Source organism: Podarcis raffonei, chromosome W, assembly GCF_027172205.1.
Source record: "Podarcis raffonei isolate rPodRaf1 chromosome W, rPodRaf1.pri, whole genome shotgun sequence".
In the NCBI taxonomy this organism is placed as follows: domain Eukaryota; kingdom Metazoa; phylum Chordata; class Lepidosauria; order Squamata; family Lacertidae; genus Podarcis; species Podarcis raffonei.
Genome location: NC_070620.1, coordinates 20852038 through 20879592, shown reverse-complemented (window position 1 = coordinate 20879592; position 27555 = coordinate 20852038). Strand labels below are relative to the sequence as shown.

General features: G+C 46.1%; 1 protein-coding gene across 1 annotated transcript in view; it reads right to left on the bottom strand.

Annotated features, from left to right (window-relative positions):
• Positions 1 to 625: 625 nt before the first annotated feature.
• LOC128405950 (four and a half LIM domains protein 1-like) overlaps positions 626 to 27555 on the bottom strand; it is a 44057-nt gene continuing 17127 nt past the window's right edge. The window contains exons 2-6 of the mRNA XM_053373003.1: positions 20855 to 21036; positions 12621 to 12795; positions 9409 to 9578; positions 1317 to 1503; positions 626 to 824 (exon numbers count right to left, since the gene is read on the bottom strand). Of these exons, the coding sequence (XP_053228978.1) occupies positions 670 to 824; positions 1317 to 1503; positions 9409 to 9578; positions 12621 to 12795; positions 20855 to 21036 (869 nt within the window). The 3' untranslated portion in view covers positions 626 to 669. The remainder of the gene's footprint in view (positions 825 to 1316; positions 1504 to 9408; positions 9579 to 12620; positions 12796 to 20854; positions 21037 to 27555) is intronic.

Sequence of the window (27555 nt, the reverse complement as noted above, 5' to 3'; positions counted from 1 at the left end):
AAGACGAGGTTTTATATAAGACTCAAGGCTTCAAAGACCCCTCGGTGACCACGGCTGGTGGGCGATTTGCGGCAACGCCCCCTAAAAAAAGCTCAACAACAAAATTTTTAGTCCCCCCAAAATAGGGGAAGGGAAGTGTGGTCTATTTGGATGTGCAAAGCTTCAGCCTAAATGTCAGCTGACATCCGGGAAGCATGGCAAAAAAGCAAGAGGATGCCAGCGAGGTTGAATCTTTCTGTTAAAAAAAATGATTTAAATCAAGTCTTCCTGACTAGTGATTGAAATCCAGTCTTCCTGAATCGTGATTGAAATCAAATCCACCCGGGTTATCAGTAAGTACATTTGGATGTGCGAAGCTTGAGCGTAAACTTTGGCTGGCATCCACAGAGCATGGCGAGAAAGCAAGAGGATGCCAGCGAGGTCGAACTTTTCCGTAAATAAAAAAGTGATTTTAAGCAAGGTTAGCAGCAGGTAGGATGCTAAGGCAGAGCTTTTATTGAACATCACGTATCGGATGGGGAGGGGGGAGATGCCAGGCACCTCTTAAGGATGGGGATGGGGAAGCTTAAAATGCGGGCAGGCGAGTGGGCAGGTTGTCTCCAAGCACACAGATCGAACCCCTCTGTGGAAGAGGTGAGGCCACGCCCCCTTTGCCCCTGGCTTCTCCCCTTACAGCTTCTTGGTGCAGGTGGGGCAGTAGACTTGCTCGCTGTGGAAGACGAAGGGCTTGTTGGCCAGCGGGATGGAGCACTTCTTGCAGTTGAAGCAGTAGTCGTGCCAGGAGTGGCCTTCATGGCTGACCACGTTGGTGCCTTTCCCGAAACCTGCTGGTTCAGAGGAGCAGGGAGGGAAGGGTTAAAAAGGAAGGAGAAGGAAGCACACAGGTCACTTCATTCAGGAATAGGCAAACTTGGCCCCCCAGCTGTTTTGGGACTACAACTCCCATCACCCCTAGCTAACAGGACCAGTGGTCAGGGGTGGTGGGCGTTGTGGTCCCAAAACAGCTGGAGGGCCGAGTTGGACCACCACTGCAGTAGTCCAAGCAGGAGATCACCAGAGCAGGTGCCACTCTGGGCAGGTGGGGTCTCATCCTGCATCCCAGATGGAGCTGCCCTGGACACAGAATGGACCTGCACCCCCATGAGTCCAAAATAGGCTGAGGAGCTGGTCCTTCAGAGGCACAGTTGCCCCGTTCATGGCCAGGGGGCCCACCCACAACCAGACTTCTGCCTTGCCAGGATCCGACCTCAACCTGTTAACCGCCACCCGTCCTCCAACCGCCTCCAGGCACTCACCCCGACCCATCACTAACCCACCTGTGATTGAGTTCTTGCAACCGCTGCATTTCTTGGCCACAAAGGACTTGTAGCAATCGACGCAGTAGAATTGATCCTCCACAGCTGTGAAGCGTTGCCCTCCCAGTTTCTTGGAGCAGGTGGCGCACACAAAGCACTCAGAGTGGTATGGCTGCTCCTGGTAGGCGACCCCTCCGCAGGTGATGGCCTGGGGAAGGAAGTCAGAGGTCAAGCGCTGCTTGGACTCCTGGGGAACCATTCGTCCCAGCTACCCCGAAACCCTGTGTCACCTGTGGAAGCTTTCTCTCTTCTGTTTAAAGCAGGGTGTATAAAAATCAATGATTTAAAAATAAATAAATCAATCAGATTTTTTTGGGGGGGGGGTAAATTTGAATTTATTTGACAACCATTTGTATTTAAATTTTTCATTCAATTTAAATTTTATTTACAGTGGTTTGCATACGTCTTGGTTTGCATATGTTTTGGATTACAAACACGTCCAACCCGGAAGGGCGTGTCCCGGTTCACAACCTTTTTTGGATGACAACCCCTTTTTTGGATTACGAACAAAAATTTTTGGGAGGCCCCATTGACGAAAGGGCGCCTTGGGTGACAACCTGTTTTGGTTTACGAATGGACCTCCGGAATGGATTATGGCTGTAAACCAAGGTACCACTGTACAACAGGGGTCGAAAAACTTTTTTGGCAGTGGGCTGGTCCACTGTCCCTCAGACCTTGTGGGGGGCCAGACTATATTTTGGGGGGGGAAATGAACGAATTCCTATTCCCCACAAATAACCAAGAGATGCATTTCAAATCAAAGCACACATTCTACTCATGTAAAAACACACTGATTCCCAGACCGCCCACAGGCCAGATTTAGAAGGTAATGGGGCCGGATCCGGGCCCCAGTCCTTAGTTTGCCTACCCATGATTTACAACATAAATCCACCACAACTCAAATCAACAAATCCACCACCATTAGACATGAACATAACATAAAAGAAACGACAAAATAAAAGACTTCCTTTATGCTGTGCATGGCCTCCTTATTTCCTTCTTATAAACTGTTTCCTTTATGAATTATTATTACAATTTTTTCAAATTATGACTTTAAAAACCCCACCAAGTCTTTATTTTGATTTAAATGGGATTTATTTATTTTTTAAATTCAAATCAGGATTTTAAAAATAAAATCTTTGGGAGGAAAAATCTTTCTAAATATACTTTTCTGTTTAAGTTACATTATAGTCCAAAAGCTATTCATCAGGATTTGTTTTTAAGTGCTAAAACTCAGTCTAAGGTTTGTTGTTGTTGTTTAAATTGTTTAACCGCATCAGTTAACAAACGTGGATCCATATATTATCATGTTATTGTTTTAGTGAAATAAATTGTTTACATTGTTATGAAGGAAATGATTCTTTTTCTCCTTCCAATCAAGTACAGCAGAAAAATTGTCCAAATAGCTACGGAGAAGACCTTCAGAAAGGGATTGTAGAAGAAACAAGAGACTTAGGACCTGGACTATTAAGTTCAATACCTACACCTGGGGGGTTGAAAGACCCTGAGAAAGAGACACCACTTCTGGGAGCAACAGGAGGAAAATAGAATTACTTCAACATGTCCTTGCAACTATTAAGTTGGAATATTCATGGCTTGAATTCCCCGGAAAAGAGGAGAAAAATCTTTCACTTATTAAAAAAGGAACAATTGGACATCATTTGTTTGCAGGAAACACATGTGATTAGGCTTCATAGGAAAGTTTTAATAAATAAAAAATTAGGCCAAGAATTTATTTCATCAGACAAAGTAAAGAAGAGAGGAGTGGTTATTTATGCAAAAGAAAGCCTATCACCAAAATTTCTTTTTAAAGATGAGCAGGGAAGAATTTTGGCAATTGAAATTCAAACTCAAGGAGAAAAATTTTTGATTTTAGGAATTTATGCGCCAAATGAGGGGAAATCGGAATTTTATAAGAAGTTGCATGAGTCAATGCTGGACTTTATGGATTATAATAACATCATTATGATGGGAGACATGAATGGAGTGGTATCTACGAATATGGACAAAGCACAAAGACAGACTGTAACGAAAGAGGGCAGACTACCGAAAACTTTTTTTGAACTGACTGACAATATGGACTTGATTCATATTTGGAGAACTAAAAACCCCCTAGGTAGAGAAGGGACGTTCTTTTCTGAAGCCAAAATGACATGGACAAGAATTGACCAAATATGGATAACTAGAGGACTGGCACCAAAGCTAAAAAAGGTGGAAATCTGCCCAAAAACCTGCTCCGACCACAATGCCGTAAGGATGGAAATGAAACTAACACATATCGGTTCCTTCAGATGGAAGATGAATGACACCTTGCTAAGAGATCAAGAGATTGTAAAGAAGGCCCAAAAGACCTTGAGAGACTATTTTGAGGTAAATCTGGAAACCTCGGTGGAAAAAAGTGTAATCTGGGACGCAAGTAAAGCGGTCATGAGAGGGTTCTTGATTCAACAGAATGCAATAAAAAAGAGATCTCAAAATGAGAAAAAAGGGAAAATTTTGGAGAAAATAAAAGAAGGAGAGAAGAAGTTAAGATCAAAACCAAACTCAAAAGAGATTTTAAGAGAAATTAAGCTATACCAGGTACAATATATGAAATTGATTAATCAGGAAGTAGAGTGGAAAATCAAACAAATGAGACAAAAGACTTTTGAGTCAGCTAATAAATGTGGAAAACTATTAGCGTGGCAGCTGAAAAAAAGACAGAAGTTAAATACGATTACAAATCTTGAGATTGAAGGGAAAAATATACAGAACCCGGTGGAGATTAGAAGGTGTTTCCAGAGATATTTTAAACAACTTTACACGCAAGGGCCACAGAAAGAGACTGACATAGATCAATTTTTAAGAACAAATGGGTTACAAAAAATATCTCAAGAAAATAAGATAACATTAAACCATAAAATTACAGAACTTGAGATTGAAGGTGCCATTCAGAATATGCAACTGGGCAAATCTCCAGGGCCGGATGGGCTAACCTCCAAGTATTATAGGACTTTGAAAGACTATTTAATCCAACCATTAAAGGAGGTTTGCAACGAGATTATGGAGGGGAAGAAGGCGCCGGAGTCATGGAAAGAAGCATACATCACATTGATACCGAAGACAGAATCTGAAAAGACACAACTAAAGAACTACCGTCCCATCTCCCTTTCAAATGTGGATTACAAAATTTTTGCAGATATTTTAGCTAATAGACTCAAAAAAGTGTTAGCTGAAGTAATACACAAGGATCAGGCAGGCTTTCTCCCAGGCAGACACTTATCTGACAATACAAGGAATATAATTGACATTTTGGAGTTGTTGCAAACGAATATTAACACGAAGGCAGTATTAATTTTTATTGATGCGGAGAAGGCCTTTGATAATATTTCTTGGAACTTTATGAAGAAAAATCTTAAAGGGATGGGAGTGGGACAGGGGTTCGAAAATGGTATAGAAGCAATCTATTCAGAACAAAAAGCAAAATTGATAGTAAATAATGTGGTGACTGAAGAATTTAAGATAGAAAAAGGAACACGTCAGGGCTGCCCTATCTCTCCACTATTATTTATCTCGGTCCTGGAGGTGCTGTTGAACATGATCAGAAGGGATCTATTAAAGGAATACAGGTCGGAGCTAAACAATATAAATTGAAAGCTTTTGCAGATGACTTGGTTTTGACAGTACAGGAGCCAGAATCTAGTACGAAAAGGGCTTTGGAATTGATTAAAGAATTTGGTCATGTGGCAGGATTTAGATTAAATTTAGATTAAATAAGTCAAAAACTAAAGTATTAGAGAAGAATTTAACATCAGTGGAAAAGGAAAGGTTTCAGAATGAAACAGGTTTAACTGTGGTTAAGAAAGTGAAATACCTAGGGATCAATATGACTGCGAAAAACTTGAATTTATTCAAAGATAATTATGAGAAATGTTGGATAGAAGTTAAAAAAGATTTAGAAATTTGGTCAAATTTGAAGCTTTCCTTGTTGGGTCGAATTGCAGCTATAAAGATGAATGTTTTGCCAAAAATGTTATTTTTGTTTCAATCATTGCAAATTCTGGACAAGATGGATTGTTTCAAGAAGTGGCAGAGAGATATTTCTAGATTTGTCTGGCAGGGCAAGAAGCCTAGAATAAAGTTTAAAATTCTAACTGATGTAAAGGAAAGAGGTGGATTTGCCCTGCCAGACTTTAAATTGTACTATGAATCAGCAGCTTTCTGCTGGCTGAAAGACTGGCTGCTTCTTGAGAACACAGACATTTTGGATTTAGAAGGTTTTAATAATGTTTTTGGGTGGCATGCATATTTGTGGTACGACAAGGTTAAAGCACACAAAGTATTTAAAAACCATATTGTCAGGAAAGCATTGTTCAATGTCTGGATAAGATATAAAGACTTGTTGGAAAGCAAAACCCCAAGGTGGCTGTCGCCAATGGAAGCTAAGTCTCAGAAAAAGCTCAATATGGAGGCCAAATGGCCAAAATATTGGGAAATTCTGGAGCAAGAAGGTGACAAATTGAAATTGCAGAGTTTTGAGAAATTAAAAGATAAAGTGCGAGATTGGCTTCATTATTATCAAATAAGAGAGGCCTATAATTTGGATAAAAAAATTGGCTTCCAGGTGGAGAAATCAAAATTGGAAATAGAATTGCTAGAACCAAAAACTAAGATATTGTCAAGAATGTATAACTTGCTGTTGAAATGGAATACACAGGATGAAACGGTTAAATCAGCGATGATTAAATGGGCGCAGGACATAGGTCATAACATTATGTTTGCTGACTGGGAGCAGTTGTGGACCACCGGTATGAAGTTTACGGCATGTAATGCCTTAAAGGAGAATATTATGAAAATGATTTACAGGTGGTACATGACCCCAGTTAAGCTTGTAAAAATTTATCACCTGCCTGACAACAAGTGCTGGAAGTGTAAAGAAGCTGAGGGAACATTCTTTCATCTTTGGTGGACGTGCCCAAAGGTTAAGGCTTACTGGGAAATGATATATAATGAACAGAAGAAGGTATTTAAATTTACCTTTCCTAAGAAACCAGAGGCCTTCCTTTTGGGCATAGTCGGCCAATTGGTGTCAAAGAAAGACAGAACATTTTTAATGTATGCAACAACAGCAGCAAGAATACTTCTCGCTAAGTATTGGAAGACACAAGATTTACCCACCGTGGAAGAGTGGCAAATGCAAATGATCGACTATATGGAGATGGCAGAAATGACCGGCAGAATCCGTGACCAGGGAGAAGAATTGATGGAAGAGGATTGGAAAAAGTTTAAGGACTATTTACAAAAATATTGTAAAATGTTTGAGTGTTAATATGATGTGGGAAGTGAAGGTAACATGGCATTTGGGATATGGTTAAAAGAGATATGAAAAGAAGAATCTTAAAAAGGAGAAGGGGGGTATGACCAGAATAATATTATGTCAAAGTATACAAGGTGGAGTCAAGGACCAAGATAAGGGAAATTTGAGACATAATAAGTGGAAATATATAATTATAAATGAGGTTTGAAAGAGGGTTAGAATTTGCTGAATTTGACGGAATAAAGAGGAACACAAAAAAGAGAGATGTGCGGAGGTCAGGACAGAGGGATATGGAATTTTGAAATTTAAAAGTGGATTTTTCTTTTTTCTTCTTTTTCTTTTCTTTGTTAAGTGTGTATTTTTTTGCTTTTTTGTTCATTGTTTTGTTATATCTGATTGTTTGACTTATGTGATTTGATGACTTCTATGTTTTGTAAAACCTTAATAAACATTTATTTCAAAAAAAAGAAAAATTGTCCAAATAGAAACAGTTAACTTATTAAACCTCATCATCATTTCATCATTATCTGTCAATGTATTTCTAATAGTAGAACCAAATCAGTCATTTTTTAAATAATAATTTTATTAAGTTTTCAATTTAACAATCCAATCATATCACATTAATTATTCCAAATTATACCAATACATATTACATAATCCGAATATTTTGCCAAATTTTAATTTTTTTGTTGGGGGTTCCCATGTTTCGAGCTCAGTAAGGATCCAATCATCTCATATTTCTGCTGCTTTTGATATTCACAAATCCCATCTTCCAGTCTTCTTGTTGTTATCATTTTCCTTCTTAATAGCCTTTGAGTTGTTTTCGCAGGTGAGTTAAACCAAACATTGTTATATTTCTGTGTGAACTTTGTAAGGCTCTCCTTAAATCACCACATGCTGATCCAACAGTCCTGTTCGAGTGGCAGGCGACATTTTAGTCTGTTCCGATGTAATAAAGTCTTAAGCGTCTGCTCATTAATTTTCCCAGACCAGTTGCACCATAAATCAGTCTTTCCAGGGGAGGGTTTGTTGACTCAAAGACACAATCCAAACATGATAACAAAGCAATGGCTCACCTCCCCCTCTGACTATCAATCTCGCAACTTAGTCTGTCTCATAATGGCAGATCCCGATTAAGTGTGTCATCAGAGAGCCTTTCATTTTCTTTCCATATCTTCTAAAAAGCAAAGCCTTTAGTTAATATTTTTGTTTCCACACAGTCTATTCCACACAGTTGTTTTCTAATCTCACTTGCTATCAGTCATGTGATGGTTCTTCTAGGGGAGGGGTTGTTAGGCAGTATCGTAAATAAAAGAAGCTTCCCCCCCTTTTCCATTCCGTTTCCACATACCGACATAGCTGTAATTCTTAGAGGTAATCTTCTGTTCAGTTCATTCCCGTCGCTTTTAACTTCTCAGTGGCTAGCTTAATTAGCAGTTAAAATATCCTTTCCTTCGCTCGAAACATGTGCATTTTCTTATATCCAATCGTTAATCTTAAGTAATGCAACTAGTGTCGCTCTCAGAAGTAGCGTCAGGGAGATCCGGAGCTTACTCGAGGGCTTTCCGTCCAGTGCCCCCACCCCCTCCTTTCGAACTCGGGGGTGATTTATGGGCAGCCGCGGACGAGGCTGCATCTTCCCATCCCCTGGGAAGAAATCGGGAGGCTGATGTACTCCCATAATCAGCCCCTAAATTACCCCGTGTGAGCCGGAGAGATGGTATTATCGGCCATCTTCCAAGGCGCCCCTAGCAGCCCCCCCCCAAATCAGTCATTTTTTATTTAACTGTAAAAACTACTCTGAAAATTTATTATTCCAAAAAGGAAACCTTCCTTCGCTTGTAAATATTAAGAGGATGCCAGCAAGGTCAAACCTTTATGTAAAAAAAGGATTTAAATAAAGTCTGACTGACTAGTGATTTAAATCACTAGTCAGTCATGATTTAAATCACAATTTTTTTTTAGGATTGAAGTTGCTGAGCTTTTTTTAGGATTTTACCCCAGGACATATACTGCCATGCGGGCCAGATTAAATTGATTAACTCACAGAGTTAAAAACTGGCAGTGATCACGATCTACCTGTTGGACATGCCTGCCCTATCCCTTGTTAGGATATTTCCATTCCACCTTAAAAAAGGGACAGGCTGTTGTGAGTCACAGCCTGCGTATTTCCTGCTCACAGGAAGTCTCTGTTTTGTATATAGCTTTTGTTCTCTCTCTGTGCCTCGACAAGCAGGCAGTCAGTCATGTTTTTTCCTTTGTTCTGACCACCGATGAATAAAGCTGTAAATATGCTGCTCTCCTGAGTGCATCTTTCGTTGTGCGAACTCTGCGAAAAGGGCGTGCATGAGTCCTGAGATGTGGACAGCTATTTCCGAGGCTCGTGTCGCTAATTGACTGATACTGTATCTACGGGAGATTGATGGATCATCCTGAGACGACGTGGAGGCATGATAGCCTTTGTCTCCCTGGCAGTATCCCAACATCCCTAACCCCATGAGCGCCGCAACCCCATCGCCGCCTTGGAATGGACTGAACCATCCAGGGGTCCCTTGACCCTGACCTTATCTCCACCATATGTCCTCCGTTCAAGAACTGCACCAAGATAGGCCACGCCGAAAGGAGAGTGGGCACATATTCCTCCTTCTGAACCAGCAGAGGAAATTCAGATAATGAACACAGCTCCAAGCCCTTTGGAGGAAAGCCAGGATCCGAATGGGATCCAGGTAAGTGAGGGGGGGGGTCGGCCCGACTTACCTGCTTACACTTTATGCAGGTCTTGGTGAATTTCTGCTCATGGCAGGAGGTGCAATAAATCTCATCATCCTTGGGGAAGAAGCTGGCGGTGCCAATCACCTGCCTGCACTGGCTGCAGGTGAAGCACTCCTTGTGCCAGGCAGTCTTCTTGTATTCCACATTCTGGTCGCCTGCAAAGAGAGGGAGGGAAGGAGGTGGTGCTCGCTGCCAGATTGATGCAATTCATAGCGCTGAGAAAATTGTGATTCAAGAAAGGCAAGCTGACAGCTATAATAATAATAATAATAATAATAATAATAATAATAATAATAATAATAATTTATTACTTATACCCCGCCCATCTGGCTGGGTTTCCCCAGTCACTCTGGGCAGCTCCCAATTGAATATTAAAAACACAAGACACTAGGGGATAGGGATAGGGGTTATAGATAGGAATTACAGATAGGAATAGGGGTTAGGGATAGGAATAGGGGTTAGGGATAGGAGATAGGGATAGGGCAGGGATGTCCAACAGGTCGATTGTGATCTACTGGTAGATCCCCGTGAGGTTTTGGTAGATAGCGGTTGATGTCTGGCTCATTGCTGAAACTGACTCCTGCCATGCCCCCTCACCCCGCCCTCCGTTGTTGTATGATCTCTGGAAGGGAAGACGGAGTTTTCTCTGTGCTGCTGTTTTGATCCATAGCGATCTTTTTTTGAGTGACTTTAAACCCCCCCTTTTAACGGGGCTTTCCTCCTCCCTCAAAAAAGCTTGACACACACACATACAATGACAAGTTCAAAATATATGAAAGACTCTCGTGTTGTGGCGGAGGAAAGTCACAGAAACAGAATGAAAGAGGAAATGGGGATTTTATCAATGTCATAACTGACACTGCAGATTCTGCATAAGAATGAAATGAAATAATGATGAAAATTAATAATAATAATAATAAATCATCTCTTGTACTATATTACACTGAATATAGTGGGGTGGGGTTCGAAAAATGCTTGTGTGCTCCTCCAGGTCATAAATCCCATGTGAATCAGAAAGCCGAGCAACAGTTCGCAACTCTGCTTTCTGCAAGCAATGATGCCTGAATGTTCATTTGACAATGAAAAGGAAACAAACCATTATTGCAGAATATTCTGCTACCAGAGATTAAGTGGGAACCCTCTGTTTCCACTTTTAAATACCCGCTGAAAACTCTATTCCAACAGACAATGAAGAATACCTATTTCCACAATAGCTACCTGATTTCTGGTTTTGATTATATGGTTCTTGCCATCTGGCTTTGTTAAGAGCTGCCTCAGCTCTTAACTATCTACCTGTTATGAAATAATAAATACTGTATTTCCCCGTCTATAAGACGGCCCCATGCATAAGATGCCCTCTATTTGGGGGGACTCAGATTGAAAAAAACGAGGGGGGTGAGATGGATCCGTGTATAAGACACCGTCTCATTTTTGACATTATTTTTTAGGGGGGGAACCTAGTCCTATAAATGGGGAAATACGATAATTTTTAATAAAGATAGAACAGGTGTCGGCAAACTCGGTCCTCCAGCTGTTTGGGGACTACAATTCCCATCATTCCTAGCTAACAGGACCAGTGGACAGGGGTGATGGGAGTTGTAGTCCCCAAACATCTGGAGAGCCGAGTTTGCCTATGCCAGAGCTAGAAAAACAAAAGACATCTATACCTAGGTATTCCCAAAATGTAGATCTACTGTTTCACTCGAGGACTTTCGATTTTGTGTGCTCATTTACCAAAGCTGTGGTGCTTGTCATTCGCAATGGTGGCGCTTGTCCGACTCTACGGTGGCACTTGTCATTCTCCGTGGTGCCGTGCGTGCAAAATTAACTAAATTTTGGGGGCGCTGGGCGGGTTTTTGCACCCCAGCGGCGCATGTGCGAAGGGCTAAACTAACTTTTGTCCAGAAAGTTGTGATGGGGGATGAGTGTTCAGACCCCAGGGCCCTCACTTGTGGGGTGCCTCAGGGTTCTGTCCTCTGCTTTTTAACATCTACATGCAGCCGCTGGGAGAGATCATCAGGGGGCTGGGGCTGGGTGTCCATCAATATGCGGATGATACCCAGCTCTACCTCTCTTTTAAATTGGAACCAGTGAAAGCAGTGAAGGTCCTGTGTGAGTGCCTGGAGGCAGTTGGAGGATGGAAGGCGGCTAATGGATTGAGGTTGAATCCTGACAAGACAGGAGTACTGTTGTTGGGGGACAGGGGGTGGGCTGGTGTGGAGGACTCCCTGGTCCTGAATGGGGTAACTGTGCCCCTGAAGGACCAGGTGCGCAGCCTGGGAGTCATTTTGGACTCGCAGCTGTCCATGGAGGCGCAGGTCAATTCTGTGTCTGGGGCAGCTGTCTACCAGCTCCATCTGGTACGCAGGCTGAGACCCTGCCTGCCCGCAGACTGTCTCGCCAGAGTGGTGCATGCTCTGGTTATCTCCCGCTTGGACTACTGCAATGCACTCTACGTGGGGCTACCTTTGAAGGTGACCCGGAAACTACAACTAATCCAGAATGCGGCATCTACACTGGGGACTGGGAGCGGCTGCCAGGACCACATAACACCGGTCCTGAGAGATCTGCATTGGCTCCCAGGACGTTTCTGAGCACAAATCAAAGTGTTGGAGCTGACCTTTAAAGCCCTAAACGGCCTCAGTCCTGTATACCTGAAGGAGTGTCTCCACCATGAAGGACTTCTGGTGGTTCCCTCATTGCGAGAAGTGAGGTTACAGGGAACCAGGCAGAGGGCTTCTCGGTGGTGGCGCCCGCTCTGTGGAACACCCTCCCATCAGATGTCAAGGAAAGTAGCAGCTATCCTATTTTTAAAAGACATCTGAAGGCAGCCCTGTTTAGGGAAGTTTTTAATATTTAATGCTGTATTGTTTTTTTACACTTGATTGGGAGCCACCCAGGGTGGCTGGGGGAAATCAGCCAGATGGGCGGGGTAGAAATAAATTATTATTATTATTATTATTATTATTATTATTATTATTATTATTATGGGGTCGCTGGGTGGGTCTTTGCATCCCAGCAGTGCTCATACTCAAGACAGCCCTGGTTTTGTGCGCAAAGTTAAAAATGAATTCATGTTATGTAAGTATCTTGGTAAGAGAAATGTTCCGTAAGCCTGCTGGCTGTCCCAGGGCAATGCTCCATGATCGAGGGGGGCAAGAAGCAAAGGGGCGCAAGGCAGCCGAGAGGAGTCCTACCTGCCACGATGGGCTTCTGGCAGCCCTTGCAGTGGGGGGCCTGATCCATAGTGCACTTGTTGCACCACACTTTGTTGTGCTCCTTCAGCATGAAGGGCTCATTGACCAGAGACACAGAGCACTTAAAGCAGTGGAAGCAGTTCTCATGCCAGTAGCGGTTCTTGAAATGCAGTTCCTGGAGGGAGGGAGGGAGGGAGAGAGGAGGGGAAGGCAGCAGAACTGAGGTTGAATCCTGACAAGACAGAAGTCCGGTTGTGGGGGGGCAGGTGGGGGGGACTCCCTGGTCCTGATGTATCTATCTATCTATCTATCTATCTATCTATCTATCTATCTATCTATTCTCTCTTTTTTTTTTTAATTAAATATTTATTAACATTTTCAAATAACACACAACAAACAAAAACAAAAAATAAACAAAACAAAAAACACAAAAATACATAACATTCAAAACTAAACAAAAAAAAATTAGAAAAAACACATAAAGTTTCTAATACTTATTATTCTTAACCTTATTTCTCAGACTTCCTCACACCTCCCCTTCTTGTATTCCAATTTAAATTGTCAGTTCAGCAAGTCCTTAACTTATTTCTTTACCTTAGCTTAAACATTTGTTCTAACATACTATTGCTTTACTTTACTTCTTTTTTCCATTTCTTCAATTTATTTTTAACAGCCTTATTTTCAATTAATTTAAAAAGAAAAGAAACCAATTTTACCTTATTAAAATTACACATCAATACTTATACCTCATTGATTATTCTTAAACCTTTTTCCTAAAGTCGACCAAAATTTCCCTTCCACGATTTACCCAATTTCCTTTCCACTAACAAAAAATATAAAAAGCAAATTATCCTTATGTACCCTTTGGATTCCCAACCTCCACCCACCCTTTTCCCGGTTCCAGTCCCCAACCAATATCCATCAGTCTTTATATTATTTATTTAGCCTGGAGATCTCACATCCGAGGCCCTTATATCTCTCTCAGTTCCTTTCTGCCGGTCTCTTTGATAGTCCTTGATGTTAAACCCCAAGTCTCGGAGGGGCTCCGGCCCAACAGAATCCATGTCGCTTCCAGCCAGTCCTCCATACTTAAAGGCAAAGCCTATGGGGTGCTCCAACTCTTGTTTCAAATTTCTTTCAAATCCAGATGTCCCCAAAGCTCCAGCTTTCACCAACAAATTTGTAATCCTCAGGTCTTCAGATCTCCTCCAAAAGGGATCTCTCCATTTTCCAGACTCCCATTCAGACCAGGCTTTCCACATCCACTTTTTATTATCCTTTTTTATCATCATGTCAGGCCTCATATTGTAACTCTCCTTTGACTCCTGCAAATCTCCTGCTCCTCCTTCATTTTCTTCAAAAACAACATATTGCTCCATCGTATCTACACTTTCAGTTTCATTTATTTGTTCAGTTGAATGGGCTTCCTGTTTCAAGTCCTTATCAGGCTCAAAACTGTTGTTTACTGTCCAGTGTAGTAGTGATACCTTTGTAGACAAAGCATTGTACTCATCTTGCAAGTTTCCCAAGAGAACGAGTGCTCTGTCCAATTCTGCTTGGATTTTACATACTCCAGCCATTTTTGTGATGTAATGTCCCTATTACCCCTCTAGGGGGATTTTAGTTCCTTGTTGTTCCTTTCAGCTCAAAACCAAAAGTCCAGTTATTTTGTATCAGCCCTCCTTATTTTCAACAAGTTATACCAAGTAAACCAGCAAAAACAGCAGAAACAATGTTCTCTTTTTCCAGCTGACAACTAGCTGACTAGCAGCTCACTTGACAGCTGTCAAAATCTTCAATGCAACAGGCTTTCTCATAGGACGTTCCCGGGTCTCGGGGGGGGGTGAAATTTCAGCTCCCAAAATTCTTTTTATCCTCCAGTAAGTCTTCTTATAGTATCAAAACCGTGAAGTCAGGATCTTTCATTAAAAAACAAAAAACAGATTCTCTCGACCTTAGCTGCCCAGTCCTTTGCTTTAGATTGTTTACAAAGAGGGGGGGGTGAACTTCCTTTTTAGCCCCTTCCCGCTCGTTCCAAATCCAAAATTAAAAATTTTAAAAGTTCCAATCTCCGTATTACTCACGGGTTTATATTTTAGAGTCCAATCGGTCTTGGAAGAAGTTGGCGCTCTCTGTCAATGGCTTGCGGCTTCACTCCGTAGGCGAGGGAGTACTCTCAGCACCACGCCTCACCCTGCCTCCGTTCCGAAGCCTTTAAAAAGGCTCCGTCGCGGATTGGGGGGGCGCAAATGGTGCCCGCCGAGTCTCTGTGTTCACAGGCATCCGCGCCTGTGATTTTAAGGGTCTCCGCTTCGCCGCAGCGGCCAGACCCAGACGCTACGGAGCCGATTCCCTCCGGAGCTCGGAGGGAATCCGCCATTAAACAATGGCGCCAACCCGGAAGCTATCTATCTATTCTCTCTCTCTCTCTCTCTCTCTCTCTCTCTCTGACAGCCTTAGCTTATTGAGCTTCCGTTCCAATTTCTCTACACATTTCCCCTCCACCCGATGATTTTCATTGTTTCCCATTTAAAGGCAAGAGTGTGTTGGGGGGAGGATTGCATAGAGCTTTTTGTAGCTCTCCCCTACCCCAGTAACTTTTTGTACACAATAAGGATTTGGCGATCTACCAGGATCGGCCACAGATCTACCGGTAGATCATCCCTGCCTGTGTGAGAAGCTTGCCTCAAGCCAGCCGCTGTGCATTCAAAAGGGGAATGCACTCTGCTCAGCAAAGGGACTTGCTAGCGCAAGTTAGGAAGAAATATATAAAAAAAATGTGTCTATGTGCCCATCCTGTCTTTTTATAGTAGTGTCCAGAAAATGTATTTATTGCATAGATTGGTTCTTTGTTAGGTTGATGGTGGGGTGAAAGCCATTCCATTGAATGTCCGGTGGAAGGTGCACAGGGTCTGCTGACCATGTGTCCAGAATCCAAAGGCTATTTGTTATGTACTGAGTTGAATAGGATCCAAACTGCAGCAGTCTGATTGGTCCTAGAACAATAGGATTCAGAATGCAGCAGTCTGATTGGTCCTAGAACAATGCAGCAGTATGATTGGTTGGCAGGAACTACCCAATCATGCTCCAGATAGAAGTGAATCCACAACCTGATTGGCTTACAGTAGAATTCCAGAATTAGCCAATCATGTGCAGCCCATTGTGTAAATAATGTATATAAAGCAGATACTTTGAGGGGACATTCATTCATTCCTCCTCACCACTATGAGCTGAATAAAGAGCATGAAATCACTTCGCGACTCTGAGTATATTTCACTGGCGACGAAGGTGGGATCCCGCTGAGCTGACTGCCACACACAGCACCGCAGCACCGCCACCTGCCGCACCGCTGCCTCGCACCGTGTATCCAGGCTTCAGCTCCGGGACACAAGGAACTCAGAATGGCAACCGACAGCAGCTTCTCGCCATTCAACCCAGCATCTGGAGACTGGGAAGCGTACGCCTCCCGTTTCACCTTCCTCCTAGAAGCCAAAGGGGTCACCGACGAAGAAGACGCCAAGAAGAGGGCGATATTCTTCAGCGTCTGCGGAGAGGAGACGTTTGAAATCGCCCGGGCTCTCCTTGCGCCTGAAGATGTCGCTACTGTTCCATACAAAACAATAATGGAACAGCTGAAGGGGCACTTTTCACCGCAGCCCTCAGTGGTGGCTCGTCGAAATGCCTTCTACGCAAAGCGGCAAGCCCCTGGGGAAACCATAACTGGGTTTGTGACCTCTCTTGGCCAAGCCGCCCGGTTCTGCAACTTCTCAGAGCTGGAGAACATGCTTCGTGACCGCCTCGTCGGTGGCCTGAAGGATGAGAAGCTGCAACGACGCCTCTACGCTAAGAAGGACCTAACGTTCCAGGTCGCTCTGGAGGAGGCCCTGGCAACGGAAGCTGCCGAGAGGTCGACGCAAGAGGCACGGCCGAGCCAGCCGTCCCAACCGAGGGTCCACCACGAAGACCTCACCGACGACTCAGGATCCGACAGGGAGGAGGTGCACCGAGTACAGCAGCGCACTCAAGCAGCCCACATACCACAGCTGCCTCGACGAGAAGGAGGGAACTGCGCAAGCTGTGGAGAAAGTCACGAGAGGAGGACCTGCCGTTTCCGCAACGCAGAGTGCAGGCAGTGCAGAAAATTGGGACACATCGCCCGGGTGTGTCGGGCTCGGCCCACCCGACGCCAGGCATCAGATGACCAATCCAAGAGCCCCAGGTCCCGGGGCCCAACGCACCAAGGCAACTCGACAGAGCTCACGGACTTCCAGGTATACCAGTTGCCCCACCCCAACGTAGAGAAAATTTATGTTGACGTACAGATAGAGGGGGCCCCATGCCGCATGGAGCTTGACACGGGTTCAACTCTATCCATAATCTCGGCAAGGACCTTAAGGAAACTGTGTCCTACTGGGGGTCCCAAACTCAGGCCGGCCCCATTCACCCTCCGGGACTTCCAAAAAACGTAAGGTCCCCACAATGGGGGTGGGGACCTTCAGGGTGCAATACCGAGGGCGGACGCGGCAACTGGACTTGCTTGTGGTCAAGGGCCCCTACATTAGCTTACTGGGATTGGCATGGTTTGGACCACTGGGGCTAGCCGTCACCGGGGTGAACCACACTAGCTTACAAGTGGACGTGGACGCCATATGCAAGGAATTTCCGGGGGTTTTCGATGGGAAATTGGGACAGTATACGGGCCCCCCCATTGCTCTACAGCTTGACCCCGCAGTACGACCGGTCAGGCTCAAGGCCCGCCGGGTCCCGTTCGCCCTGAAACCCCGTATAGACGAGGAATTGGACCGGCTCGTGGAGCAAGGAGTGCTGGAGCCGGTGCCTAATGCCCCCTGGGAAACCCCAATCGTCACGCCCGTCAAGCCTAATGGTTCAGTCCGCATCTGCGCAGACTACAAATGTACCATAAACAAGGCCCTCATGGCCCATGCATACCCAGTGCCAGTGGTCAGCCATGTTCTTGCCACCCTGGCTGGGTCGAAAATTTTTGGCAAGCTGGACTTGGCCCAAGCATATCAACAGCTGCCAGTAGATGAGGCCACAGCAGAGGCACAGATGATTGTGACGCACAGAGGAGCATTCAGGGTAAAGCGGCTGCAATTCGGTGTCAGCGTGGCACCAGGCATATTCCAGAATCTAATGGACTCTCTACTTAAAGGGATTCCTGGCGTCACCCCCTTCTTCGATGATGTGTTGATTGCCGGGCCCACACCAGAGGAGTTTGAGGACCGCCTCCGCACCGTTCTGCACCGTTTCCAGACGGCGGGTCTCAAGGTGAAGCGGGAAAAATGTCTACTAGGAGTGCCTCAGGTGGACTTTCTGGGATTTATGGTGGACGCAGAAGGGGTCCACCCGACTGGGGACAAGGTACGGGCCATTTGTGATGCCCCAGCGCCCAAGAACAAGACTGAACTTCAGGCCTTCTTGGGACTATTGAACTTTTACCATTCCTTCCTTCCCCACAAGGCGGCGGTAGCAGAGCCCCTACACAGACTCCTGGACAAGCGGGCCCCTTGGGTGTGGGGCCAGCGCCAGGAGGCCGCATTCCAGGCAGTCAAGGACTTGCTTGTCTCAAACTCGGTCTTGGCACACTTCGACGAGAGGCTGCCGGTGGTGCTAGCATGCGATGCCTCGCCCTATGGAATTGGCGCTGTCCTGGGACACCAACTCCCGGATGGAAGAGAGGTACCGGTGGCATACTTTTCCCAGACACTCAACGCAACCGAGCGGAACTACTCACAAATCGACAAGGAGGGTCTGGCAATCGTGAAGGGAGTAAAAAAATTCCTTGATTTCTTGTACGGGCGGCCCTTCACCGTGGTGACTGACCACAAGCCATTGCTTGGCTTATTTGCCCCTGAAAAGCAGACCCCCCAAGTGCTGTCTCCTCGCGTCCTCAGGTGGTCAATTTTCCTTGCCAGCTACCAGTATGCACTGATTCACCATCCGGGGAAGGCGATGGGCCATGCGGATGCCCTCAGCAGGCTACCACTACCGGAAACAGGCCCCGACCCAGCACCTGCACAAGAGGTTATGAGCAAGGAGCTGCTTCCCGACCGCCCCATTCAGGCACAAGAAGTTGCACACCATTCCAAGAAAGATAGGGTCATCTCCCGGGTCCTGGACTGGGTGTGGAGGGGATGGCCCAGCAGCAGCCCCGGGCCAGAATTCGCCGGCTACACAACCCGCAAACATGAACTGTCGGCCCACAAGGGGTGCCTGTTATGGGGAAGCAGGGTCGTTGTTCCCCAGCCCCTCCGCAAAAGGGTCCTCACAGCCCTACACGAGACACACCCAGGGGTAGTAAGAATGAAGGCCCTTGCCAGGAGTTATGTGTGGTGGCCGGGGATCGACGGAGAGATAGAGGCCTGGGTCAAACACTGCCAGGCCTGCCAAGAATCCCGCCCAGATCCCCCAAGGGCCCCAGTCCAGTCCCGGGAGTCCGCCCGAGCACCATGGTCACGCCTGCATGTGGACTTCGCTGGCCCCTTTCAGGGGAAAACATTCTTCATAGTGGTGGACTCCTACACCAAATGGCTGGAAGTCGCACTGGTACCGTCCACTTCTACGTCCGCAGCCATCCGGGTACTACGCAGGCTGTTTGCAACCCACGGGCTCCCTGACACTCTCGTCTCAGACAACGGGACTGCATTTACGTCAGGAGAATTCCAAACCTTCACAGCGCAGAACGCCATCCGCCACATCCGTTCGGCGCCATTCCATCCTGCCACCAATGGCCAAGCAGAACGCATGGTGCGGACCACCAAGGACACCCTTCGCCGCATGACGCAAGGGGATTGGGAGTACCGCCTTGCCACATTCCTTCTAGCACAGCACAGCACCCCCAGCTCAACGACTGGCCGGAGCCCCGCTGAACTACTAATGGGTCGGCGCCTTGCAATCAGATTGGACCGCATTCACCCCGATAGAGCTCAGGATGAGGTAGTGGTGGGGGAAGGCAGGAACCCCCGGACCTTCGAGGCCCAGGACCCAGTGTACGCAAAGAATTTTGGGGCAGGCCCAGCATGGGTACCCGCCACAGTCACCAGGGTCACTGGCCCCGTGTCGTACGAGGTGCTAACAGATGGGGGGCAATGCTGGCGCCGCCACTGCGACCAGATACGGCGACGATTCCCGGGAGAAAACCAGGAGGAGGAAAGGTCAGAGGAGTCCCAAGGGAACAGAGGGGCAGTGAGGCCCATAGAGCACGAGGGGCCAGCAGGAGAGGCAGAATCAGTAAATACAGAGAGGACCTGCGAGGCCGAAAGGACACCGGAACCAGAACCACGACTGAGCGAGCCGGTTGCGCCAGACCAAATAGCCCCATCACAGCCAGCATCCTTGGAACACGAGCCAGAACCTGAACCCCGGACCAGGGAACACCCCAGGCCGCAACGCACACGTAGGCCGCCAGCGTACCTCGAGGACTATGAATGCGACCTCCCGGGCAGGACTGGAACTTAGAGGGGAGGGGTGTTATGTACTGAGTTGAATAGGATCCAAACTGCAGCAGTCTGATTGGTCCTAGAACAATAGGATTCAGAATGCAGCAGTCTGATTGGTCCTAGAACAATGCAGCAGTATGATTGGTTGGCAGGAACTACCCAATCATGCTCCAGATAGAAGTGAATCCACAACCTGATTGGCTTACAGTAGAATTCCGGAATTAGCCAATCATGTGCAGCCCATTGTGTAAATAATGTATATAAAGCAGATACTTTGAGGGGACATTCATTCATTCCTCCTCACCACTATGAGCTGAATAAAGAGCATGAAATCACTTCGCGACTCTGAGTATATTTCACTATTCATCAGGAAATAAGGATTTGTTTACAGTTTTTCATGTGTGCTGCTTGGGGACTAGAATGCCCATCATCCCTGACTGCTGGTCCTGTTAGCTTGGGATGATGGGCGTTGTACTCCCAAAACATCTGGAGGGCCGAGTTTGCCTATGCCTGTATTAAACAGCGGGTCCTCTCCTGCCTCCCTAAACAGCCCCACACTTCTTTAGGGGGGGTGGGGAAGTGTGGGATAGAAATATCCATTAAGCCAGGCATAGGCAACCTTGGCCCTCCAGATGCTTTGGGACTACAACTCCCATGATCCCTAGCTAACAGGACTAGTGATGGGATGATGGGAATTGTAGCCCCAAAACCTCTGGAGGGCCAAGTTTGCCTATGCTTGCATTAAGCAAACAAGCAAACTATTAAAATAACCACCTTGGAATCGGCCCCGATGGGTTTCTTGCACTCGGTGCAGGTGTTTGCGCAGAACTTCTCGAAGCATTTGATGCAGCAGTGGCGCCCTTCCTTCTGCACATACTTCTTCCCGTGCAGGTTGTCCCGGCAATAGTGGCAATCAAAGCGCTCCGACATGGTGCCCACCGTGTAGCTGGTAGGCCCTGTAATAATAATAATAATAATAATAATAATAATAATAATAATAATAAGAAGAAGAAGAAGAAGAAGAAGAAGAAGAAGAAGAAGAAGTTATTATTTAGGGCAAAGGAGGCAGGGAGGGAGACAGCGAAGCACATGGTCGGTGCACGGCAAATGGGAAAAGCACCTGCAGCTCGGAACATGGTGTGGGACAAGCATAAGCAACCTTTGGCCCTCCAGATGTTTTGGACTACAATTCCCATCATCCCTGACCACTGGTCCTGTTAGCTAGGGATCATGGGAGTTGTAGGCCAAAACATCTGGAGGGCCAAAGGTTGCCTATGCCTGCCTAAGAATAAAACTCATTCCCACACATGGGTCCACCTTTAGTTGTCCAGATCTTATCATAATGTGTAACAGGAAGCAAAGGTCAGCCAATAATAATAATAATAATAATAATAATAATAATAATAATAATAATAATAATTTATTACTTATACCCCACCCATCTGGCTGGGTTTCCCCAACCACTCTGGGCAGCTCCCAACAGAAGGTTAAAAATACATTAAAACATCAGTCAATCAGTCATTCAAAACTTTCCTAAAGAGGGCTGCCTTCAGATGTCTTCTAAACATCAGATAGTTGTTTATCTCTTTGACATCTGACAGGAGGGTGTTCCACAGGGCGGGCGCCACTACCGAGAAGGCCCTCTGCCTGGTTCCCTGTAACCTCGCTTCTCTTTTTTAAAAAAAATAATAATATGATATTTATTAGAAGTTTAAAGATTACAGAGAAAAAAAGAAGAAAAGAAAACAACCACAAAATTTAACAAAACATACATTACAATACATAAAAATAGAAAAAAAAGAAAGGAGAAAAATACATAAAAAACCAATACAACAATACAGCAAAAAAACGAAAAAAAACACACATCCAATATTCCATTTCTTTATCTTACATTTGCTTGTTTCCTTGACCTCCTCACACCTCCCTTTTTGTGTTCTAGTTTAATTACTTGTTTCAGCAAATTCTTTCCATCTTTCTCAATTTTTTGGTTAATTTATCTTAACAGTCTAACCTATTAATTAACTCAGCAAATCCTTTCCATCTTTCACTATATTCTGTCATACAATTTACCTTAATTTATTTTAACCTTATCTTACCATAAAATACCTTAAAGCTTAAAACTTAATACTTATTTATACATAACTCCTTATATCATTTCTACTAAGGCCAAATAGTTTCATTCCAACATTTTCCCCTAATATTCATTAATTTTACACTAATTCCCAAAATATTTTTTTTGAAACTTTCTTCCAATCTTCATCCAACATCTCTTCTTTCTGGTCCCAGGGTATGTCAGTCCTTACTGTCCATTCCATCTAGTCCATCAACCTGGTAGTCTTATGTCCGAGGCTTTTCCATGTCCCTTCTGCAGATCTTTTTCTTGTTTATACCTGCACTTTTCCTTGTCTTTTGTCAATCTCTTAATTTCTTTCCTTTCTCATTGAGGAGTAGGTCTCGGGGAGATTCCTTCCCAAAATTATCTCCATCTCCCCTCATCAGATCAGCCCATTCCCCACAGTCCCACTCCCCACAGTCAGCAGTGTAATCCAGAAAATATTTCGAAGCATGTTTCAAAGTCCCTCCGAGATTAAGAACCCCCACAACTCCAGACTCTCCCTGACCCACTCCGAATTCAATCTTCAAAAATGACGGCTTATGCTTCTGCAGGGCCTCGGGACTCTCCATTTGTATTACTTGAGGTTCAACAGCAACCTCCTCCATTATCTTCTGCACTTGCACTTGCCCTGTCAAAACAGGTTCCTGGGTTAGTTCCTGAATGGTTTCTATATGAGTATTCACCGCCTGTCCAAAGTTTTCAACTGCAACAGTCATCAAGTTCATCTTTTCATGCAGCTGCTCCAACAAAGCGCTTGTCTTGCAAAGAGCAAGCACCAAAACTTCTTCTAAACACATTTTTTATCCAAGGTCAGAGACTGGTCCCACGATCCTAATCTCCCAGCTGTAAAATCCTCGAGTCAACTGCAGCAACAATTTAACAAGCTCCCTCTAGAGGAGACAATTTCTATTTGTATCCATCTTTTAAAAGCAGATCCAACACAGGGAAATTACTTTCGTTTTTCAAATATTTTGTTTCTTTTGAATGCAAAAGGCAACACTGGAGTCAATTTGTTTGTCTTTTTTAAACTATCTGTCAAATACGTTCCCTTCACAGTCAATGAACATCCCCAAAGATTTCTGTCTCTGACACCCTGTTCCCAGGTTTGAGACGGTGGAAATTTATCTTTCTTTACTCTCTCTCCTGCAGGCTTGAACGGTCAAAGTCCCCCCCCCTTTCTCCTGCTTCCAAGGGGGGTTTTGGTAGTTATAAATGAAGGAAATTTAAACCTTTATATCCGACTTTCCAGACTTTAGCTTGCAAGGTTTTTGCTTCAGTCTATTTACAAAAGCGGAAGGCAGACTTCCTGTTTTAAGCCTTCCCGCTTCGGTGCCAAATTAACATGTTTCTTGATCCAATTTTCCGTTTCTACTCACGGGTACTTGTTTTAGAGTCCAATTGTCCACAGGAAAAAGTCAGCGCTCTCCGGCAACGGCTGTGCGGCTTCACTCCACAAAAGTAGCAGTCGATTCAAAACACCGCGCTGCTCACCCCACGTCGCTTCGGAAGCCCAAAAAAGGGTTTCCCTGCCAGTAGGGGAGGCGCTCCTGGTGTCAGCCGAATCCCACATTCCCAGGCTTCATCCGCCTGGGATTTTTGGAGGGTCTCCGCCTTCGCCACGGCGGCAAGACCCGATTTTTGCGGAGCGGGTTCCTCCCGATCAGAGGAACTCCGCCATTGCCGATGGCACTAACCCGGAAATCCTCCTGTAACCTCGCTTCTCACAGGGAGGGAGCCACCAGAAGGCCCTCGGGTGGAGATGCTCCGGGTGGAGATGCTCCTTCAGGTCTACTGGGCTGTTTAGGGCTTTCAAGGTCAGCAGCAACACTTTGAATTGTGCTTGGAAACGTCCTGGGAGGGAGCCAATGTAGGTCTTTCAGGACCGGTGTTATGTGGTCCCGGTCAAATCCTTTATTTTACAGAAAATAATAATAATAATAATAATAATAATAATAATAATAATAATAATAATAATTTATTATTTATACCCCGCCCATCTGGCTGGGCCTCCCCAGCCACTCTGGGCGGCTTCCATAAAAACCAAAAATACAGTAAAATATCACACGTTAAAAACTTCCCTGAACAGGGCTGCCTTAAGATGTCTTCTGAATGTTAGGTAGTTGTTTATCGCTTTGACATCTGCTGGAAGGGCGTTCCACAGGGCGGGCGCCACTACCGAGAAGGCCCTCTGCCTGGTTCCCTGTAGCTTTGCTTCTCGCAATGAGGGAACCGCCAGAAGGCCCTCGGCGCTGGACCTCAGCGTCCGGGCAGAATGATGGGGGTGGAGACGCTCCTTCAGGTATACTGGACCGAGGCCGTTTAGGGCTTTAAAGGTCAGCACCAACACTTTGAATTGTGCTCGGAAACGTACTGGGAGCCAATGTAGGTCTTTCAAGACCGGTGTTATATGGTCTCGGCGGCCGCCCCCAGTCACCAGTCTAGCTGCCGCATTCTGGATTAGTTGTAGTTTCCGAGTCACCTTCAAAGGTAGCCCCACGTAGAGTGCATTGCAGTAGTCCAAGCGGGAGATAACCAGAGCATGCACCACTCTGGCGAGACAGTCCGCAGGCAGATAGGGTCTCAGCCTACGTACCAGATGGAGCTGGTAAACAGCTGCCCTGGACACAGATTTGACCTGCGCCTCCATGGACAGCTGTGAGTCCAAAATGACTCCCAGGCTGCGCACCTGGTCCTTCAGGGGCACAATTACCCCATTCAGGACCAGGGAATCCTCCACACCTGCCCGCCTCCTGTCCCCCAAAAACAGTACTTCTGTCTTGTCAGGATTCAACCTCAATCTGTTAGCCGCCATGCATCTTCCAACTGCCTCCAGACACTCACACAGGACCTTCACCGCCCTCACTGGTTCTGATTTAAAAGAGAGGTAGAGCTGGGTATCATCCGCATACTGATGAACACCCAGCCCAAACCTCCTGATGATCTCTCCCAGCGGCTGCATGTAAATGTTGAAAAGCATGGGGGAGAGGACAGAACCCTGAGGCACCCCACAAGTGAGAGCCCAGGGGTCTGAACACTCATCCCCCACCACCACTTTCTGAACACGGCCCAGGAGGAAGGAGCGGAACCACTGTATGACAGTGCCTCCAGCTCCCAGCCCCTGAAGACGGTCCAGAAGGATGTTATGGTCGATGGTATCAAACGCCGCTGAGAGATCCAGCAGAACTAGGAAACAGCTCTCACCTTTGTCCCTAGCCTGGCGGAGATCATCAACCAGTGCGACCAAGGCAGTTTCAGTCCCATGATGAGGCCTGAATCCCGACTGGAAGGGATCCAAATGGTCCGCTTCTTCCAGGCGTGCCTGGAGTTGTTCGGCAACCGCTCGCTCAATCACCTTGCCCAAGAATGGGAGATTTGAGACTGGGCGATAGTTGGCTATCGTGGCCGCATCTAAAGATGGTTTTTTAAGAAGCGGTTTAATAACCGCCTCTTTCAGCGGATCTGGGAAGGCTCCCTCACGGAGGGAAGCATTCACCACCCCACGAAGCCCATCACCCAGTCCTTCCCGGCTAGCTTTTATAAGCCAGGATGGGCAAGGATCCAGGAGACAGGTGGTTGGCTTCACTCGTCCAAGCAGCCTGTCCACATCCTCGGAGGTAACAGATTGGAATTGATCCCACTCAACTTGACTAGACAGAACTCTGGCACTCTCCCACCCCGGCCCTGCTCCCACGGTGGAGTCTACTTCTTCCCGAATCTGAGCGATTTTATCTGCAAAAAACTTTGCAAAATCATTGCAGGAGAATATGTGGCCCATACTGGGCCCCGATGTTACAGGTGGTTCCGCTAAATTGTGAACCACCTGAAAAAGTCTCCTGCTGCTGTTTTCTGCAGATGCAATAGAGGCGGCGAAGAAATTCTTCTTCGCCGTCGCTATCGCCACTTGGTAGGCTCGACGTTGAGCTCTAACCTGTGTCCGGTCAGATTCGGAATGAGTCATCCGCCACCGGCGCTCTAGCCGTCTCAACGATTGTTTCATTGCCCTCAGATCCGTGGAAAACCACGGGGATGTCCGGGCTCCATGCAATCGGAGAGGGCGCTTCGGAGCCAAACAGTCAATAGCCCTGGTTAACTCCACATTCCAGCGGGCCACCAGGGAATCAGCTGAGAGGCCATCAACATGGGATAAAGCATCCCCTACCACTCTCTGGAAACCATTTGGATCCATTAAGTGGCGGGGGCGGACCATCCGAATTGGTCCCACCTCCCTGCAGAGGGGATGGGTCGCAGAGAAGTCCAGTTGCACCAGGAAGTGATCTGACCATGGCACTTCTTTCGTTTCGCTTTTACTTAGTGTCAGATCACCAACATCCATAGAGGTAAACACCAGGTCCAAGGCATGTCCGCGGCTATGGGTTGGGCCAGACTTATTCAGGGACAGCCCCATGGAGGCCATGCTTTCCACGAAGTCCCGAGCGGCCCCTTGTAAGGTCGTGTCGGCATGGATGTTAAAATCCCCTAGGACGACCAAGCTAGGTGTCTCCAGGAGAACATCCGCCACGACCTGAAGCAGCTCGGACAGGGAATCCTTGGTGCAGCGGGGAGGTCGGGACACCAAAAGGAATCCTGTACTGCCCCTATTGCCCAACTTCCAGAACATGCACTCGGAAAACTGGGTCTTCCCAATAGGACGCCTGGTGCAAACTAATGACTTCCTAAAAATCACTGCTACCCCCCCTCCCCGCCCACATGACCTGGGTTGCTGTGCGTAAGAGAAACCTGGTGGACAAGCAGCGGCAAGGACAGGCCCATCTGCTTCATCCAACCAAGTCTCTGTTACACATGCCAGGTCAAGTCCTCCATCCATGATCAAGTCATGGATGGCAGTGGTCTTATGAATCATTGACCTGGCATTGCACAGCAACACTTTCAGGTCATGTGGGTATCCCTTGCTGATTCTAGTATCCATCCGGTCAGGACCAGACCCGGAGGCAGGAATAGTCCTCAGACAACGACTAAACCTGCCTCCTCTGTAATGACATGGTCTAGTCTTAGCGTAACTCCTCCTCCTACCCGTGATCACTGAGATCGGTTGCCCCAGTGCATCCCCCCCTGTGGAACATGCCCCAGCCATTTTGTGGGCTGGGGCCCACTCCCCGGCAGCCCTGACCCCTCCCCCTAAGAACAAAATAAGACCTTAAACAAACAAACAAAACCAATAAAACAATACAAACAAAAAAATGTAAAAATTACAAAAACATCAAAATAATAAATAATTCCCCAAGCCCAACCAAACATCCATCCCACCCCCACCCCCCACATACAAAAAATCCAAAAGAAAATTTTTAAAAAACATTTTAAAAACACTCTGTGCCCCTCCGGCAGTAACAACTGTCCTAGT